Raw genomic sequence first — 18,191 nt, forward strand, 5'->3', positions numbered from 1 at the left:
ATATTAATTTTATTATATACATTTGACTTACAGAAGAAATCAGATAAGTTTTCCTATAAAATGTCCAACATTCAGATTTATCTGTTTACTTCCTCAAGGATCATTTAACTTACCCCTCTATCTCCAATTGCCCACGAAGCAGAATTTAATTTTAAATGCTTGACTGGATTCCAGATCAACTTTTTGTTTTGGCAAGAATATTTTATGAGTTGTGCTGTTTCTTTTATACCACGTCAGGAGGCACACAATGTTAGGACGCCTCACTGTCTGTGAAGCTGTAATTGGTCAGTGAATTCAGGTGGCGACAGCCTAATCCAGCCATTGGAAAATTATCAATATTTCATCTAACAGTTTAATTCACTGATGATTTTGTTTGCATCAATTACATAAGGGTTGGCAAAATGGTGGTTTTCTAATTCTCCTCCCTATTTATAGTTACTGGGTAAAAAACTGAAAAACTTTCTTCGCAACTAAATTGTTCAGATACTCAGAAATATGGTTACTAAAGGAAAGGCAGGACAAATGCTTAGGTCTTTCTCTTTAATTGCCAATTTCCGGATTAATAATTTGGAAAACAATGAGTTTTTTTGTTTTGTTTTATTTGGATTTTTATGTATTCAGTGTGTTTCAAATAACTGTTACCATAATTATTCTTGATAACCTCATTGTTGCATTATTAGCCATGTCCCCTCACATTGGCTTCTGTGTCCATTTAGTAAGATTAGTCTTTAATGTCTTCCTTGCTTACTGGTAACACAAGATGACCCATGTGCATCTTGTACATTTATGGCCACGTTTCTGGAATGGCCCCTTCTTCCAAAAAGCTCTGATACCTTTTAGTGAAAAAGCCCTTATTCCTTTTAGTAAAAATGGTATTAAGAGACCACAATTTAGGCATTGGGAGTGTTCATTGTTCCCTTCTTCGGTGGACAGAATTATGTTTTTGGAAAAAAAATCATGAATTCCAATTCATATTTAATACTACAGGATTTTCTGATTTGATATTGGGCTGAAAACATAGGTATTTGCTTTAACTTAAAACATCTTCCCAAGAATATTAACCTAGGTATTTGTTATATCTTACAATATCTGCAAATAGTTCCAAAATAATAACAATGTTACTACCAAAATACAACTATTGATTAAAATTCAAGATTCCACTGCAGCTTTTGATTTTGGACTGTATTCCACTAAGAATGTCACTTGAAATATTTCTCTTTTCTGTTAACCATTTTCTTTAAAAACAGTAAAGAACACGTTCCACTTCTTAAAATTGCAAAGCTTATCACCAATGAAATTACAGCAATTACAAGCCTGGTCAGCATCAGAAAATGCTTCATTAATTCCCATTAAAGGAGAAACAGTGATATGACCTTGCCTCTAGCATCTGGGATATCAAAAGAACAAGTTTGAGCTGATCAGTTATTCATTCTATACATGGTGTAGTCTAATATTAACTTCTTCTTACTGTTCTTGCCTTTTCATAATCTCTGTAGAGCATGGCAGAGCCTTAATGAGAAAGTACACAGAGTACAAGCTCAATAAGTATCTGCAGAAAAAAAAGAATAATACTAATGGTAAATCAGCACCTATAACAGGAACAGATTTTTTCAGTATATTTATTTACCATAGAAAGCAACTCCTACTAAAGTTTTATGTACAGTCTGTCAACCTGTTTTTTGTCTTCACCATCCTAAAGTCTAAACACTTTATAAAAAATATATTTGGTATGCCAATGATGTTTTGTATAATGGAGGAAAATACAGAAATACCCCACATGCTAAAATTTCTTTTTAAGTGCACCTAGGGATTTTCTGTTCCTTGATTTTTAAAGATTAGCTTTAAAGATAATCTTACCCCCTACCCTAACTCCCACATTTTACCTGTCATCTACACCCCCTCTTCATCTTCTCATAGCTTCTCCCAATTTTCCGGAAACCTACTATACCCAGGGAATAGAAATAGTGTAGTTTTCTGTCTCTCAGGTCTGATCATGTTGAAAACAACATGACTTTCTGCGACACTGCCCTCTTGGCAGCTATGTGATAGAAGGACATCTTCTGCTTCAATGAATAAACAGTATGCTACATATTCTGACTGGGCTAAAGTAAAAATGAAAATGTACATACATGCCAAGTGATTATAACACTTTAAAGAAAGCCCTCTGAAGAAAAGTAGTGAAGATCATCAGGCTGAGGGTGTAGCAGGGGGATGCTGGTAACTGATGATATGAAGTTCTGGAGGAATAGGAAAGAGCTGAGTAAAGGTTACACTTGAACAGGAAGAGCATCCCTCCCTGGGAGACTCAAGGAATGTGTAAACACAGGACAGGTATTCTCTGTTGGGAGGGTGTTGAAAAGTTGTGGAGTTAGGAGTAGATGGTATGTTTTCTCTGTGAGCAGTATGAATCAAGGCCATTTGCTAAGAATATCAGGATTGAATAAGAGAAGATAACTAAGCCGATAAAGAGCTAATGAGTTCCTGTTATGTGTTAGTCATTGTGATAGGATATATATCGGCATATCTATGTGATATAAAATATGTTTATGTTATATATATTATATGCATGTCTTATTATATGTATATTTATTATTTTATCAAATGATTTATAACAAAAATCAAGCTGACATTAATATCCTGATTTTACAGAAGAGGAAAGCGTGGTTTGGAGAAGTTTGATTATCTGCCCAAATTCACAAAGTGGCAGAGCCTGAATGTGAACTCACCCTACCTAACTCTAGAGTTTTGGGGTACCTGGGTGGCTCAGATGGTTAAGCGTCTGCCTTTGGCTCAGGTTATGGTCCTGGGGACCTGGGATCGAGCCCTACATCGGGCTCCCGACTCGGCAGGGAGCCTGCTTCTCCCTCTCCTTCTACTGCTCCCCCTGCTTGTGCTCTCTCGTCCTCTCTGTCAAATAAATAAATAAAATCTTAAATAAATAAATAAATAAATAAATACAGAGTTTTCTCCTTCCTAGAGAAATGAAAGAAAGGCAACAAGCTAAAAGATCATAGAATGTCAATGATGGGTCCTGCCAAGATCAGAAACCATATATTAATCATAGCACAAAAATACAGTCAGTAATCAGAAAGCAGCTTTGCAGATCAATCTGGTACTGAGAGGTTTGCATGATAGATGAACATAGTAGATGCTGCCAGTACCTCATCCATATATTCCTGGTACTCACATTTCCTGTGTATGCTGACAGCTTCTCAACACAAGCAGCTAAGTGTTTCTGCCTGGGGCCTTTCTCCAGCTTTGGAAGCAGGCTTGGCCCTCATACAAAAGGGAAGCAAGGAATTCTAGGGAAGAAGTTCCTCTGGGAGAACTCTCAGTCCCTGGCCCATGGATGTTGGTGGATAAACACCTTACCTGCCCTGCCTCTGGTGGAAGGGCGGTTCTGAGACACGTTCATGGTCAGATGGAGCCCTCGCTGCCCACAGCAGCAAACTGCTTCTTAGCACATCCTGCAGGGGAGCTTCCTTCCCTTCTCTGTCTCACTGGCCAGTGCCTTTACATGTGCTTCCCAGAATCACCTCTTGAGTAAATGACTTGTGCTCAATCTCTCAGGAGCCACTTCTGGAGACTCAGAACCCAAACAATGCAAGATGGGATAAAGAAATCAAGAAACTGAAGGTGTTGATGAGAGAAGAGTAATCCCAACTGCCAACCGGGAGATTCAGTTTGGGTAAATCAAAAAAAGAACAGTAGTGAGAGGACATGCAGAGAGTAAGAAACAGCAGAGAGGTCAAGAGAGTTGAGGTCTTCATAAGGAAGGACAGTTTAGCAGGAGTGAGGAAATGGGGAAGGTGGAAGTAGATAAGAGAGCGTGATACCTGGGTTTGAGATTTCACTGGTAGGACAGTTTGAGGTGGTGATAAGGTCAAGGGTGAGGCCATGGGAATCCTTCCTCAGTGGAGCCAAGGGGAATGCTAATGAAACTGGAGGTCAGGAAGCTAACAGCTGGAGTGTCTGAAGTGTTTCCTTCGGGAATGCTGAAATCTGCTGGGACGATGGCAGGAGTTGGGAAGAAGAGAAGAGTAGGCAGCTGTCTAGAGCGGAAGTGACCAGGATACAGGCAGACGGCCATGAGGGATCACGTCGAAGGCAAGAAAAGCTAAGTGGTGCAAATTTCAAAGGAGGGGGGAGAAGCTGAAAGAGGTGGTTTGGAACCAAGATAATGCTGACACTGCTTCCTAATGGTTTCGAGGTATGCTCCCAGGGCTTCTCCGTCGTTTACCTAAGAGGAATACAAGTAAGGAAATGTTCTTAGGAGAGAACTGGGTTTCACTGAAGGCCTGAAGGGTTTTGTTTTGTTTTGTTTTAACAATGGAAAAGAATTTTCAGTGTGCACAGTGGGAAGAGCTGAAAGGGAAGTCAGCAAAAGGAAGATAAGTGTTGGAAGAAAGGGAGGGTCCCTGCATTGGATGACATCATAAGAGAATTTATGACCCCAAAAGCTTTTGGCGGTGAGTCAGAGGGGCGGGGGGGGGGGGGGGCGGGGGGGCGGTGGTGGTGAGAATAACTGGGTAAAAGGCCAGGATGACGGCGGCAGAACCCTGTGTTTGAGAGCATGGACTTTGGAGACAGACCCCAGAGTTAGGTCCTAGATCTGCTACTGATCCTGGGATCTTGGTCATATTTTTAAACTGCTATGCCTCCATTTCCCCATCTTTATAATAGAAATAGTTACCTCATAGACTTATTTTGAGGATTAAATGTAAAATGCTTAGTTTCACTCCTGGCTCACAGTCAGCATATAATAAATGTTAAATTTTTTTTTTCCTAATGAGAACTTTTAAGATTTACTCTTAGCAACTTTCAAACTTGGAATATAATACTTTAACTATAGTCACCATGCTATATATTATATGCCTATGACTTATTTTATAACTGGAAGTTTGTACCTCTTGACCCCCCTCACCCACCCTGCAATCCCCCTCACCTCTGGCAACATCCAGTCTGTTCTCTGTATCTATTCATTTTGTTTGTTCATTTGTTTTGTTTTTTAGATTCCACATATACATGAAATCATACAGTATTTGTCTTTCTCTGACTTATTTTACCCTCAAGGGGTAAAATGTCACAAATAGCAAGACTTCATTCTTCTTTGTGGCTGAGTAATATTCTATTGTGTAAGCATACCACATCTTCTTTAGCCATTCATCCATTGATAGACACACAGGTAGGTTGTTGTCATATCTCAGCTATAGAAAATAATGCTGCAATAAATGTAGCAGTGCATATATCTTTTTGAATTAGTGTTTTCATTTTCTTCAGATAAATACCTAGAAATAGAATTGCTGGATCATGTGGTAGTTTTATTTTTAATTTTCTGAGGAATCTCCGTACTGTTTCCCATAGTGGCCACACCAATTTATATCCCCACCAATAGGGCATGAGGGTTCCCTCTTCCCCACATCTTTGCCAACACTTACTATTTCTCTTTTTGATAAGATTCATTCTGACAAGTGTGAGGTGATATCTCATTGTGCTTTTGATTTGCATTTCCCTCATGATTAGTAATGTTGAACATCTTTCCATGTGTCTGTTGGCCATCTTATGTCTTTTCTGAAGAAATGTCTGCCCATTTTTAAAGTTGGATTGTTTGGTTTTTTTGTTACTGAGTTGTGAGGTGTTTTTTTTTTTAAATATATTTTAGATATTAACCCCTTCTCAGAGATACGATTTACAAATATTTTCTTCCATTTAGTAGGTTGCCTTTTCATTTTGTTGATGGTTTCCTTTGCTGTGCAGAAGCTTTTTAGTTTGATGTAGTCCCATTTGTTTATTTTGTTGCCCTTGCTTTTGGAGTCAGATCCAAAAAAATCATTGCCGAGATGGACGCCAATGAGCTCACCACCTATGTTTTCTTTCAGAAGTTTTATAGTTTCAGGTCTTATATTCAAGTCTTTAATCTATTTTGAGTTAATTTTTGTGCATGGTATAAGGTACTAGTCTAATTTCATTCTTCTGCATATCGCTGTCCAGTTTACCCAACACCATTTTTTAAAGGCACTGTCCTTTCTCCATTGTATATTCTTGCTTCCTTTGTCATAAATTAATTGGCCATATATGCATGGGTTTATTTCTGGGTTCTCTATTCTGCTCCACTAGTCTGTATGTTTGTGTTCATACCAATAGCCCCACTGTTTTGACTACTACAGCTTTGTAGGATAGTAGGAAATCAGGGAGTGTTATGCCTCTAGCTTTGGCTATTCAGGATCTTTTGTGGTTCCACACAAATTTTAGGACTGTTTGTTCTATTTCTGTGAAAAATGCCATTGGAATTTTGATAGGGATTGCACTGAATCTGTAGATTGCCGTGGGTAATACGGACATTTTAATAGTTAAGTATGTTTTATTATAACTAGCTGCATGGTTCTGAACCAATCCTTTGGTACAAAAGATTTTAATACCATTTGACTGAGGATCCCGGGTATCGTGAGGATCCGTGTATTATACATCTGACAAGCAAAAATTGTACACGCACACACATAGAGCTATTAGTCTAACATAGATTCCTTTTCCCAGAAATTAAAAATTCTGAATTGAGGTACATGCCAACTTTTCTGCCACCAGGCCCAGGACTAGCATGAGGCACAGGATGTAAGCCACTCACACTCAATGAGTGCCTGACTTGAGAATGAGTGCACCCTACATGGCTCTCTTGCCTCACTCTAGTCCTAGCCCTGTCTGTCAGTAACCCCATTTAGACTAGATCAGTCGTTCAAACTCCAGCGGAGAACTAGCTCACACCCAGACCCTGATCAAGCCAATCGATTATAGTCCATGGATACGTGGTAAACACAGAATGACTACTTTGCTCCCATGGGGATGGCCCATGACTAATTGACAAAAACAAATACTACATTTCTTGGAGCTTTTCACTGCACTTTATATATACTAACAGATTCCTATCTTATATGGTACATCCTTTAACTGTTCTAAATTAAAGTATATATGTCATGATCGATGGCATCCTAATAAATCCAAACCTAGGCAAATTAATCAGCTCCTTCGTGAACTGTGCTTCTTGGACTCATACTCAGATAATACATTCAGGTGTTGACACTTTTACTTACACAAATTAATAGCACTGGCAAAGAAAATCTAAATTGAACCATAATTCACACATTTTACAATCATTATCACCTGCCACTATATATAACTTAGCCGTTGCTTTTTGGCTACAACATAAACATTGAAGAGCTATTGCGACCTCATTCTTTACCCCTTTTAGCCTTTATTTGAGTTTAATATGCACTTTTATTGCATGTGCTAGCCATTGTGCAGAGTCCTTTCTCATATGCTACTTCATTTATTCCTCATCAAAGCCCCATCAGGTATTTCCATTTATTAAGATACTAAGAAACTGCTACTTAGCTCACTGTTAAAGACACGGGTTTGTTTCCAGCTATCTATGCTGCTTCATACGGTCAGTATTTGCAATAATATAATGGGAAATGTTTCTATCTCTATCCATATCGACTTTCTCAGACATACATTATGTTGATTAATATTCATTGACTTAAAAATGTGAGAGAATTCATATTATATAGAGAAGAGAAGAAAACCCCACTATGTATTATATATCTGCTCTACTGGCCTCCTAGGCATCTATTCTCTCTTATTTGTATATGTCAACCCCCTAATTTACCCAGGGAGACCACCCCTCCTTCTGTGTCCGCTCTGGGTGGGAGAGTTGATCATGGTGCCCTCTCCTCCTGTCACCGAGTGGGTATGTGATCCAAGACTGACCAAAGAAATTCTCATTTGCTGGAGGCTGGGGACAACGACACAGAAGCCAGGTGGAGCTGACTGTCCTCTGAGGAGGTACCCTACAGACAAGATTTTCTGGTTCCTGCTACCTGGAGCCTCAGAGCTGCCCTGATTCCTTCCCTTCCCAAGGTTTGGTTTTTCAGACTTTCTGTGCATTCTACAAACAACCCCACGTCCTTCTAATAAATTATTTTGTTGGTTAAGCTAGCCAGAGTCTGTGTCTGTTGCTTACAACCCAAAAATATATATGAATACACACCATCTTAACACTTCCATTATGATTTATATGTATTACTCCCCAGGTTTTTTTATATTCATATTTTTACATAGGTAAGAGTCACTTACTTTGGTTCCTGTTGTACACATGGGTGTTTCTGATGGTTTTTATTATTATTATGAACAATCCTACGATGATTATTTTCAGGCATATCGCTTTTTCCATATTTTGGATTCTTTCCTCTGAGAGATTCCCAGAAGTGAAATTACCGAGTCAAAGGGCACAGATATTATTATGGCTCTTGAAAGATATTGCCAAAATGCTTTCTAAAAGGGCTCTGCCAATTTATAATGAATTCAAGGACCCATTTTTATCACACTTCCAGTCAATGTCGACCATCAATGTAGTTTTGACATTTTTCAGCCAATGTTTTCTATACTTTCCTTGAAATGATAGAGCATATGATTCACACATTCTCTAGGAAAGGTAATAATTTCTACTCAGGCATCCTGAATTATTTCCACAAAGAGTAGTATGTTCTTTAACTTTTACATAAGTATCACATAATTTACCAATATAGAAATTACTCCAGTGTCAAAATTAAGTCCAACTGATGCTGTTTCCTTTGCTAATCTTGCTTGAATTATAGTGATTTCTATAGTAAAATAGCAATTTCCTCCTAAGGAATGGACCATAGAGCAAGGAGCCAGTAGGAACCAGTTTCCCATGAGTGCTGAAACAAGTATATACTAATACAAGAAACATACTGCCCAAGCTGCCCTTGTGGGCACCTGCAGAAGGGCAGGGTTCTTTTCTATGACTCCTGGGTTTGCCATAGGCTCTGATCTAGAGCTGACACCTTTCCTGTCCCACTTAAATTCTGACCTAGGTATCTGAGAAAGTAAAAAAAAAAAAAAAAAAAAAAAAAAAAGCATAAGAATTGCCACTGTGTTCAGCCAATCCCACGGCAAATTCTTCCTGTGCAATGACTATGTGCAAGGAAGTGGGTGCCAGGACCCAAATGGTCCTTGGTCCTCATCAATGTATGTCCCTCTTTCCCCAGTCCGGGTCCTCTGATCCTCATCGGACCCACCCAGTCCAGTCCTTTGAATCTGTGAAAGCTTCTTCCACCCTAATTCTTGCAAGTCAGTTCCGAGCCTTCCTTGATCACAGAGTCCCATTCTGAGGAGGGAATTCTGGCTCTGTTGGGCCATGGAGAAAGGGTTCACTCTCTCACCCCTCAGAATGAAAAGTCTGGCTGGTTTCTACCACAGTTATAGTTCCAGTAACAAGCCTAGAATCCTCCTGACTCTGGGGTCCACAAAATTCAGGATCAGTTAGGAAGCTTAGAATTTTTTCTAGGCTAAAGGTGTCATTTAAGTAAGGACTTAATAAAAAAGGAGTTCTTTTTAGATATTTAACTGGTGAGAGGGTAGAGGATTGTGAAGGGGTAAGAGGCCAGTTTGGAAGTACTGCCACAGTCCAAACACAGAGTGGGATATGGGCTGAGATGAATTTAGAAAAGAGAGAAGTATCTCCTCCTCCATCCATCCAGTACTGAGATGTGGCACCAAGACTTGCTTTAAATCCAGATCATCCTTTTACATTTTATGGCATCCACTTCAAAAGTTTTTAATGCTTCCTATTGGCCCTAATTCCCCTAATAACCTTTTATAGGTCTGTGAGTAATTAATGTATTCATAAAAACTCTTCTTGGAAAAGACAGAGGAGCTATGGAAACCTGAATAGCTAACTGCTGTAGTTCTCCAAAAACACAGCCCTGATCACAATGAAACTACACTACAGTCATCCCCGGACGAAGGAGTCATTGAAAAAGAAAAGGCTAAATGCATCTGTGCCATGTTATGCTCTTATGTGCTATGTTCTTTATGCTTCTATTCAAGGAGCTACTGACTCAATCACTTTTTGAAAATTCCAAAGTCCCAGAAAGCTGTAATTCCTTTGACTTAGAATAGTGTTCAGATATATTATTAGGTCGAGGAATTCTCACTTTTGGTGAAGGAATTAGTCTATTTGTAACAAATCCTTAATGCAAAAACAGGGTTCTGAGGTGTTTTTTTTTTTTTTTAAACCACTCATCCATTTTTAAGCAACTTTCAAATTTTAGTGAAATATTTTAAAATTAAAGATATTGCGTTCTAAAATAATAAGGGAAAGGCCAAACTATGAAGACTATAAAAAAAATCAGTGGTTGCCAGGAGTTAGGAAAGAGAGAAGGATGAACAGGTGGAGCACAGAGGATTTTTAGGACAGTGAAACCATTCTGCATGACACTATAATGAGGGACATATGTCATTATATATTTGTCAAAAGCCATAAAATGTACAACACCGAGAGTGCACCCAAATAATGTAAACTATGGACCCTGGGTGATTAATGAGGTGTCAATGTAGGTTCATTGATTGTAACAAATTTACCATTCTGGTAGGGATGTTGATGGTGGGGAAGGCCACACATGTGTGCTGTCAGACAGCATTTGGGAAATCCCTCTACCTTCCCCTCAATTTTGCAGTGAACCTAAAAGTGCTTTAAAAAATAAAGTCTAAGAGCCGGCCCGCACTCACTTGCCTCTCGGTGCCTGCTCCCGGTGGCCCTGAGGGCGTGCGGGCCACAGGCGGCCCCAAAGAGTCCAAAGCGGAGGGCACGCAGGTGTTCAGGTCTAAGTCCGGGGGGCGGGGGCGCACTCTTCGGGGAGAATCGGGAGGAGGAGGAGACTGCGAGGATAGGCCCAGGAGCAATGGCGTCCAAAGAGGAACAAGCAGTAAAAAATCTCAACGTGGAGAATGTCAAACAAGAAAACGGAAAAAAGGATGAAAAGGAGCAAGCTGCTAATAAAGGAGAGCCCTTGGCCCTCCCTTTGGAAGCTGGTGAATATTGTGTGCCTCGAGTAAATCGCAGGCGGCTCCGTGTTAGGCAGCCCATCCTGCAGTACAGGTGGGACATGATTCAGAGGCTTGGAGAACCACAGGCAAGGAGGAGAGAGGAGAATATGGAAGGGACTAGGGACGAGATGAGGCAGCTGAGGGAAGAGCAATTCAGTCATAGTCTGCGGGCAGTTAGCACTGACCCTCCTCACCATGACCATCATGATGAGTTTTGCCTTATGCCTTGAATCTCGATGCTTTCCCTGAAGGTAACAGGAAGACACACCTGCTTCCTAAACTTAATGTTCTCAACGTACCTTTGTTGTAAACCTTTTGGTGTTACATGTCTCTTGTGGGTCTCCTATGACCAGCTTCTAATTGAATGTTGTATTTTGACTCAAAATATAAGATTCTGTCAGCAAGGGAGTTTTACCCTATTGCATGGCAAGATGTTCATTATATATTGTGAAGTTAATAAAGCAGTTTAAAAGACAAAAAAAATAAAGTCTATTTAAAAGTCCATGATGATGATGATGGTGATACAGGATGTATCCTTATTAACATACATATGAAACTGTACTATGTGGAAAACCTCTGGGGGGGAAGTCGCATCAATTCCCTAATTCCCAAAGGCCTCGATATCTGTAAGTTACTATTTGAGCCATCTGGTACACAAAGAAAATTTGCTTCTATATTAGAAAAATGTCCACAGCTTATATGATAAACTATTCTGAATGTTACCAGAACTTGGAAATACAGTAACTGAAAATAAAGGCAGATGAAAACATCTGCCTCTATGTAAAGTATGTCTCTTTAAGGTCAAACTGGGTGAAAATAAATAGCCAATCTGGCAACCAAATAAAACTACAAAGTAACAAACACAAGTATAAGCACTCTGAAAAGTGTTTCCAAAAGATAAGAGAAAACAATCCTGGAAAATGGGTATTAAAAAAAAAGTGTGCTGAGAAGACAAATCATCTTCTACTAAAATCTTATGTTTTCTTTATTCGTCCACCTAATAAAGCTAACTTTAATCTTAAAAAAACAAAACAAAACCAGAAAATGAATATTTAAAATGTATCACACTTAACTTGTACTCCAATATTTTATTTTATTTATTTTTTTTTTTTTTTAAAGATTTTATTTATTTATTTGACAGGGAGAGACACAGCGAGAGAGGGAACACAGGCACGGGGAGTGAAAGAGGGAGAAGCAGGCTTCCCGCCACGCAGGGAGCCCGATGCAGGGCTCGATCCCAGGACCCTGGGATCATGACCTGAGCCGAAGGCAGATGCTTAACGACTGAGCCACCCAGGTGCCCCGTACTCCAATATTTTAAAATAAGAAAACTACCTGGCTTCCCGTTATGCCACAAGACACAGCTGCCTCACTGATCTGCAACACATCTATTTCTCACAAGTCTGTCACTGAAAATCTATCTGGAAAACATGGGGCGCTTCATTGTGCCTCTGGGATCCCTACACAGGCCCAGGCCCACAATACCGAATGAAGAAGAGTTAACATGTTGACATCTGTTTTAGGCTAAAAATGGAAATTGTGAAGTTGTTCTCTCTTCTTCCAAGAGTTCTCTGGAATGGACCAAGAGGCTTCAAAAGACTTGGCACCGAGGGAACTTCTGAGCAGTGTCTACACAGCACAAAAAGAAAAGGAGACTTGGCATCTTCCTAAAGAATCAGGGCTATGTTGACTACTGGCAGGAAGAGGGGCTGTGGCCAGTCTTTTGTGACCTGAAAGGCCACAATCATTCACAAAGCTCCAGAGTTTTCCTTTCTATGGATCTATATAGCAACTTTTCCTCCAACCCCAAGGAAAACTCCTTGTCTTCAGTATGGCTAGACGATGACTAAACATGGAGGCTGGGCCAAGTGCTGTGCCAGGCATGGGATTGGGGGCACAAATGGCTGAACCTCTCGGAGCAGTGCGGCAAAGCGGTGTCTGGAATCTGAATTTAGAAGCAACTTTCCCAATCTCCTCCCCTGGTTTTTTGTTTTTTTTCTTCACACCAAATCAAGCTACCCTGCACAGTTTTGCCCTTCTTGAGGCTGAGTCAAGATGAACTCGCCTTTGTGCGCAGAGCTGTTATTTGAGAACACTCCATTCTTTACAAGGGGTCTTTATATGTAAAGCAGAAGCATTTCTGTTTTGCCTTTTAGCTGGGGTGGGCGGGAAGAATTGACTTGTTTTTCCTCCAAAGTGAAAAGACCAAACCCAGAGACTCCTAAAATGTTGGGTTTGTTTATCAGTTCCAAGTTGAAATAAAGCATAATGTGGATACTCAGCGCTCTATCTTTCCCTGATTAAAGCGCTCCTGCCCTTTGAATTGCTACCCGGGATACTGCTCTGTACGGCTCACTCGCGCGGTTGTAATAAGTCACCACAGCTTGGCACCTCGCCCAACAAAACACAAACTCTCCTGAAGTCTTGAGCTTTCCCATGGCAACAACACAGTCATCAACACAGCAAACAATTGCTCCAATCCCTGCTCCCCGTCCCCTTTCTAACAGCGAAGGATATCATTGCAGCCGGCCTTCTAGAACTGGGCTAATTATCATCTATGAAAGGAGATAGCGTCCGAGATCAAGTTGCCTTCAGCGCTGAACTTCAAATGAGATCAAAGGCAGGGTAACTACGGGAGCACAGGGAAGTTTTACTTATGCTTTCGCTTTAAGAGAAAAGAGAGAGGCTGTGTGTAAAGTATATTCCTTAAGGATTAATGTGCCTTGTTGCCCTGATTACCAAGTGGCTCTGCCTCACCCGCAACCTTCATACAAAACCCCCATTCACGTTAGCCCGGGCTCTCTCCACAGCAGCGAGGGGGGGAAATGCCATCTTAAAGCTGCAGCTCCCACACATTCCTGAAACTGCAAAACTGCAACTGTTTTCCAACCTCAGCTGCTTTCTCCAGCGAATGCTCATTCTGCTCCTATGGGAAGGCTGCCTAGCTGTAGAGCGGGGTGGCTACTCCCCACAGCAGATTAAAGCAGAGCCACTTCCTTTATAACCACCTCTTTTCAGATTCAAATAACATCCTTGGGGGTGACAGTCTCTTCTCATAAAAAGTGTCTGGGCTCCCACAAATCCCCCGCAACGATAATCTCTCCTTGTGTATTAATTTGATTTTCAATCCATGGATGGCCCATGAGAGTTCAGGAGCAGAACGAATACCAAACGCAAGGGATGAATGGTCTAGGACTCATGGGTGGGGATCACTTTATTGGGGGGGTGGGAGGGAGCAAGGAAGAGAGTCCTAGCTTCGTGTGCTTCTGAATGCTGATTGTTCCGCTCTGAATTACGGTGAAGAATGCACATGCTCACGGAGGACTTTATAATTCTACACTCAAACCTTATACAGTGCTATGGATTACATTGGGGACCCCCCCCCCCCGCCGGTACCTCAGAATAAGAATCAAAATTTCAGAGGAAGCTTCATTTCAGCACAGCTACAATTTGGAGGGTTAGTTCATGAAATAAAAAAATATAAAATACTAATGACAAAGTATGGAAGTAATTACACCGAGATATTTCAGTGATATCCTAAACCAGGAGGGAAACAAAATGAAAACAAAATGAAGTGATTTGCTAAACAGCAGAATTCTGAGATGTAGCTGAAGTCTTTTTTACATACATATGGGCGACTGCTGTGTCACTCAAGACTCTCTGTGTGTTTAAATGCTAGCCCACAAAATCCATTCTAGTGACAATTTAATTATGGTATCGCTATAAATTCCAGTATCAGCTTTTTACTTAGTACATACTCAATTATGTTTTATTCCCTATTATCCAATCATTTCCAAACTCCACAATCTATTTATGTTGTAATTTTTATCAGCAAGAAACCTAACCATAGACATAAAGTATTGAGGTATGGATCGGAGGTGTTCTATCACTCCAGAATGTACTTTCCAAAATGATTTCCATGGCTGATTCCTACGGCTTTATGTCTCAGCTTAAGTCTAAAGAAAACTGGGCTCTGTGGTCAACAATTACTTGCTACTATAGTATCTTCTGATATGTTTGCTTGTTTTTACTCCGTCTCCTTTTTAGAATCTAAAGTCCTTGAAGTCAGGGATCATGTACTGAACTCGGTGTCTTAGAACAATAACTATTGAGCAAATATTTGTTGAATGAATGAATCTTTCATTTACAAACAGTGAACACATGTGCTGTTTTCCATCCTGCGTACTCCTGTCCAAATGTAAAAATGCTGCAACATAAAAGATAAAATAGAACAAAAAAAAAATTCGTTGGTTAAGTTCAGTAAAATATAGAGCTAAGGGAGAAAGAAATAGAACCAAGTGTCCCTGGTGGAGTTAGCTGGCAATGTCTTCATCAGTATGTCTTGAAATTTCTAGATGAATGTTTTTGGGTTTTCAGAGAGAATGAACTCCCACTGAAATGAGTAATCCATTGTGTCTGACATCATACTGAGATCTGGAATGCTATTGTATTTTACTGTGAAATGCTTGACAATGCATTCACACTCAGAGGCCAAAGTTTCAAACTGCCCTTTGGTTTAACCCTATAGATGTGGTTTTGTAGAAAGACTCCGCAACTGCATGATTCAAGTTTATTGGACATTATTCTGCTCATAATTATGAGTGGTTTGTTCTCACCTACAACCATGGAATCTGTACAAATAGCTGCATCTGACCCAGTATCTAGATTACTGAGAGGAGCTGGAGGATGGGTGTCTGGAGGACGGTGTGTGACCACCACTGAGCACCATCACTACGCCTTCTTCTCACTTAATCCTCACACCAGCCCTGTTAGGCAGGTTCTAGCATGTCACCATTTCGTCGAGAGGGGAATTAAAGCCTTAGAAGGAAATCATTTCCCTCAATTTGTTCAGTTAATAAATGGGAGAGCTTGGATTCCAGTGCCCAAGGCCTTAAGTATGATGATATTTTACCTCCCAATTGGATGATTTTCAAGACCCTTAAGGCCCCAAAATTGCTATTATCACAAATAGGGAGAACACTTGCTTCTTGCTCTTTTAAAAACTATTGTCACATGTGGAGCCAAGAAATCATAACAAGGGTTCAGCTTATGCCGTGATTATGTCAAAAAGGAAATTCTATTATAGGTATATAGAGAACCGATATGCAAAGGAGATATGCAAATCCAGAGAAAATCGCCAAAACTACTATTGTTGTGCCAGAAGTTTGAAGGTTTTTTTGTTTTTCTTTTAAAACTCATCTAGAAATCGGGATGTGGAAAGTCAGAGTCACTTAAAAGCGATAAAAATATTGAAACAACCTATTAAGTTCATTTTGCTTAAGCATTCCTCAGGATGTCCACCATCTCGTCAACCCCATTATTCCCTTGGGAATGACTAGAGTATAGTCAAATTCCACCCCCATGTGAACCTGACCTGAAACTGTCAGAAGCACGAAATCCCTGGAAAGAGCTTTCAAATTACCACATTGCTGCACATGAGCCGAAAAATTTTAGTACATGGAAGAAAAATAAACATTCTAACTCTTTTCATAAAGCATGGCTTCTTGGATATGTTTTCTAAAAAGCAAATGATTAAAGCAAGAGACACATCAGTCTTTTCTCCCTAGTCCTTAGGTTGGCAATACTATGGAATCAGTAATTCTAAGATCCTTTCTCCTACATAACAGAAAGCACTGACCTAAAGAGTCTTGACTCTGGTTTGACTCTTTGGTCTGCCAAAGCCAATCCAGACCAAGCCACTACCCCTTTCCCACATGTGTGAAAAGAAGAAGTATCTCCAGCTCTTTGGATTCCACAGGGTTGTCGTAAGGATCAAACAAGAAATTGCTTTATAAACTATAACTTGCTGTGCAAATGCATGGAATGCTTAGGACACACATTTTTCAATATCATTTATGCAAATACAGATGAGTGCATTAACTATAGCCAGAAAAATAACAATAAAGAGCCTAGGAAGCAGGTAACAATAATAGGGGCTAACATTTATAGAATTCCAACTATGTCTAAGCACTAGGCTAGGCACTTCATATGTATTATCTCATTTAATTATCACGGTAACCCTTTATGAGTTATTATTTCATTTTTAATATAAGGACACTGTAGCTCAGAGATGTCAGGTAATTTGTTTGAGAGTTCACAGCAAGAGGAAGGTTAGAAACTCACATCCAGGTCTCAGTAGTTACCTACTGTGTTTCAATATGTTTATTTCTGTTGGCTAGGAGTTTGAGAAATCATATAAACCCACTTCTGGCATGCAGGAGAATGATAAACAAAACAAAAGAAGCTGAAGAGTGAGAAGAAATAGAAGAAGCTAGACAGTCACAACACACTTTAATTCTTCTTTAGAAAGCCATCAGAAATCTTTATTATCTAAGATAGTTCTGCAAAGTGTCTTATAAAATCCAATTGTGATTTCTGGACTATTTCCAACCTTGAATGTTGGTCATCCCTGAGGTAGGAACACACAACTTGCAAGATTCCTCCCATGGGGATGGCAACAGTAGTAGACAGCTAGACTGTGGAAGTTGGACAGGACTCTCATGGCTGAGTCCAGCAAAGACATCTCTTCTTGATTTTCCAGGTACCATGCTAGAGCGCAAAATACAGTCTTACATATAGAGATGGTGCTATAGGAAAATGCATGCCACCTTATACACAGCCCACTGACAAGCTTTTGGAATCCAACTTGCTTATAATAGGGGGACCACCTCTATGATGTGGAGTTTCACTTGAGCTGGGCAATTGAAAGTTGTCTACATTTGCTTTTCTAAATGATTTTCCCCAGATCCTTCTTATGCTTTTTATTAGGAGGCCTTTTTCCCCCCCATTGGTATAGTATTTGATTTTAAGAACAAAGGTACCCTTCTTTGCCAGTATAGTATTATAACCATCAAAAGAAGGCTCAGACACCAGATAAAGGCCTGTGTAACTCGAATGAGGGAATGGCCTATATTTTCAACCAAGTTCATCATCTCACAAATGAAAAGTTCAAAGCAAAAGATAGGCTGTTTTAGGCCAAGTCCTCCAGGGTATTTTCTTGTTCAATTACCCAATGAGAATCCAGAAATGTGGGTTTTTGTGCATGAGAAGTGATTGCAATTCAACATTAGGACCTTAAAACATCACTGGATTCATCTTTAAAACTGATTTATTAGAGAATGCACTGACAATGGCAGGCCCTGAGAGCTCGCCCCAGAAGATAGCCAATATGTGTTTCAGCATGTAGTCACCCTTCAAGCTAAGGAGGCTCATTTGAACAATAGTTCCTAAACTACACGCTAAAATGAATTTCCCTATAGGAGATCATCAGGGAGAGAGCCGAAAGTAAT

General features: G+C 40.0%; 2 protein-coding genes across 2 annotated transcripts in view; one reads left to right on the forward strand and one right to left on the reverse strand.

Annotated features, from left to right (window-relative positions):
* The window catches only part of MAML2 (mastermind like transcriptional coactivator 2), a 337,855-nt gene that overhangs the window by 292,583 nt on the left and 27,081 nt on the right, over nucleotides 1–18,191 (reverse strand). The gene's annotated exons all lie outside the window — the stretch shown is intronic.
* On the forward strand, nucleotides 10,619–11,379 carry LOC118555962 (protein BEX1-like). The gene has a single exon (XM_036124492.2). It carries the CDS (start codon nucleotides 10,758–10,760, stop codon nucleotides 11,130–11,132), a length of 375 nt encoding a protein of 124 aa, XP_035980385.1. The 5' UTR covers nucleotides 10,619–10,757; the 3' UTR covers nucleotides 11,133–11,379.

This window comes from Halichoerus grypus, chromosome 11 (assembly GCF_964656455.1).
Source record: "Halichoerus grypus chromosome 11, mHalGry1.hap1.1, whole genome shotgun sequence".
NCBI classification, from domain to species: domain Eukaryota; kingdom Metazoa; phylum Chordata; class Mammalia; order Carnivora; family Phocidae; genus Halichoerus; species Halichoerus grypus.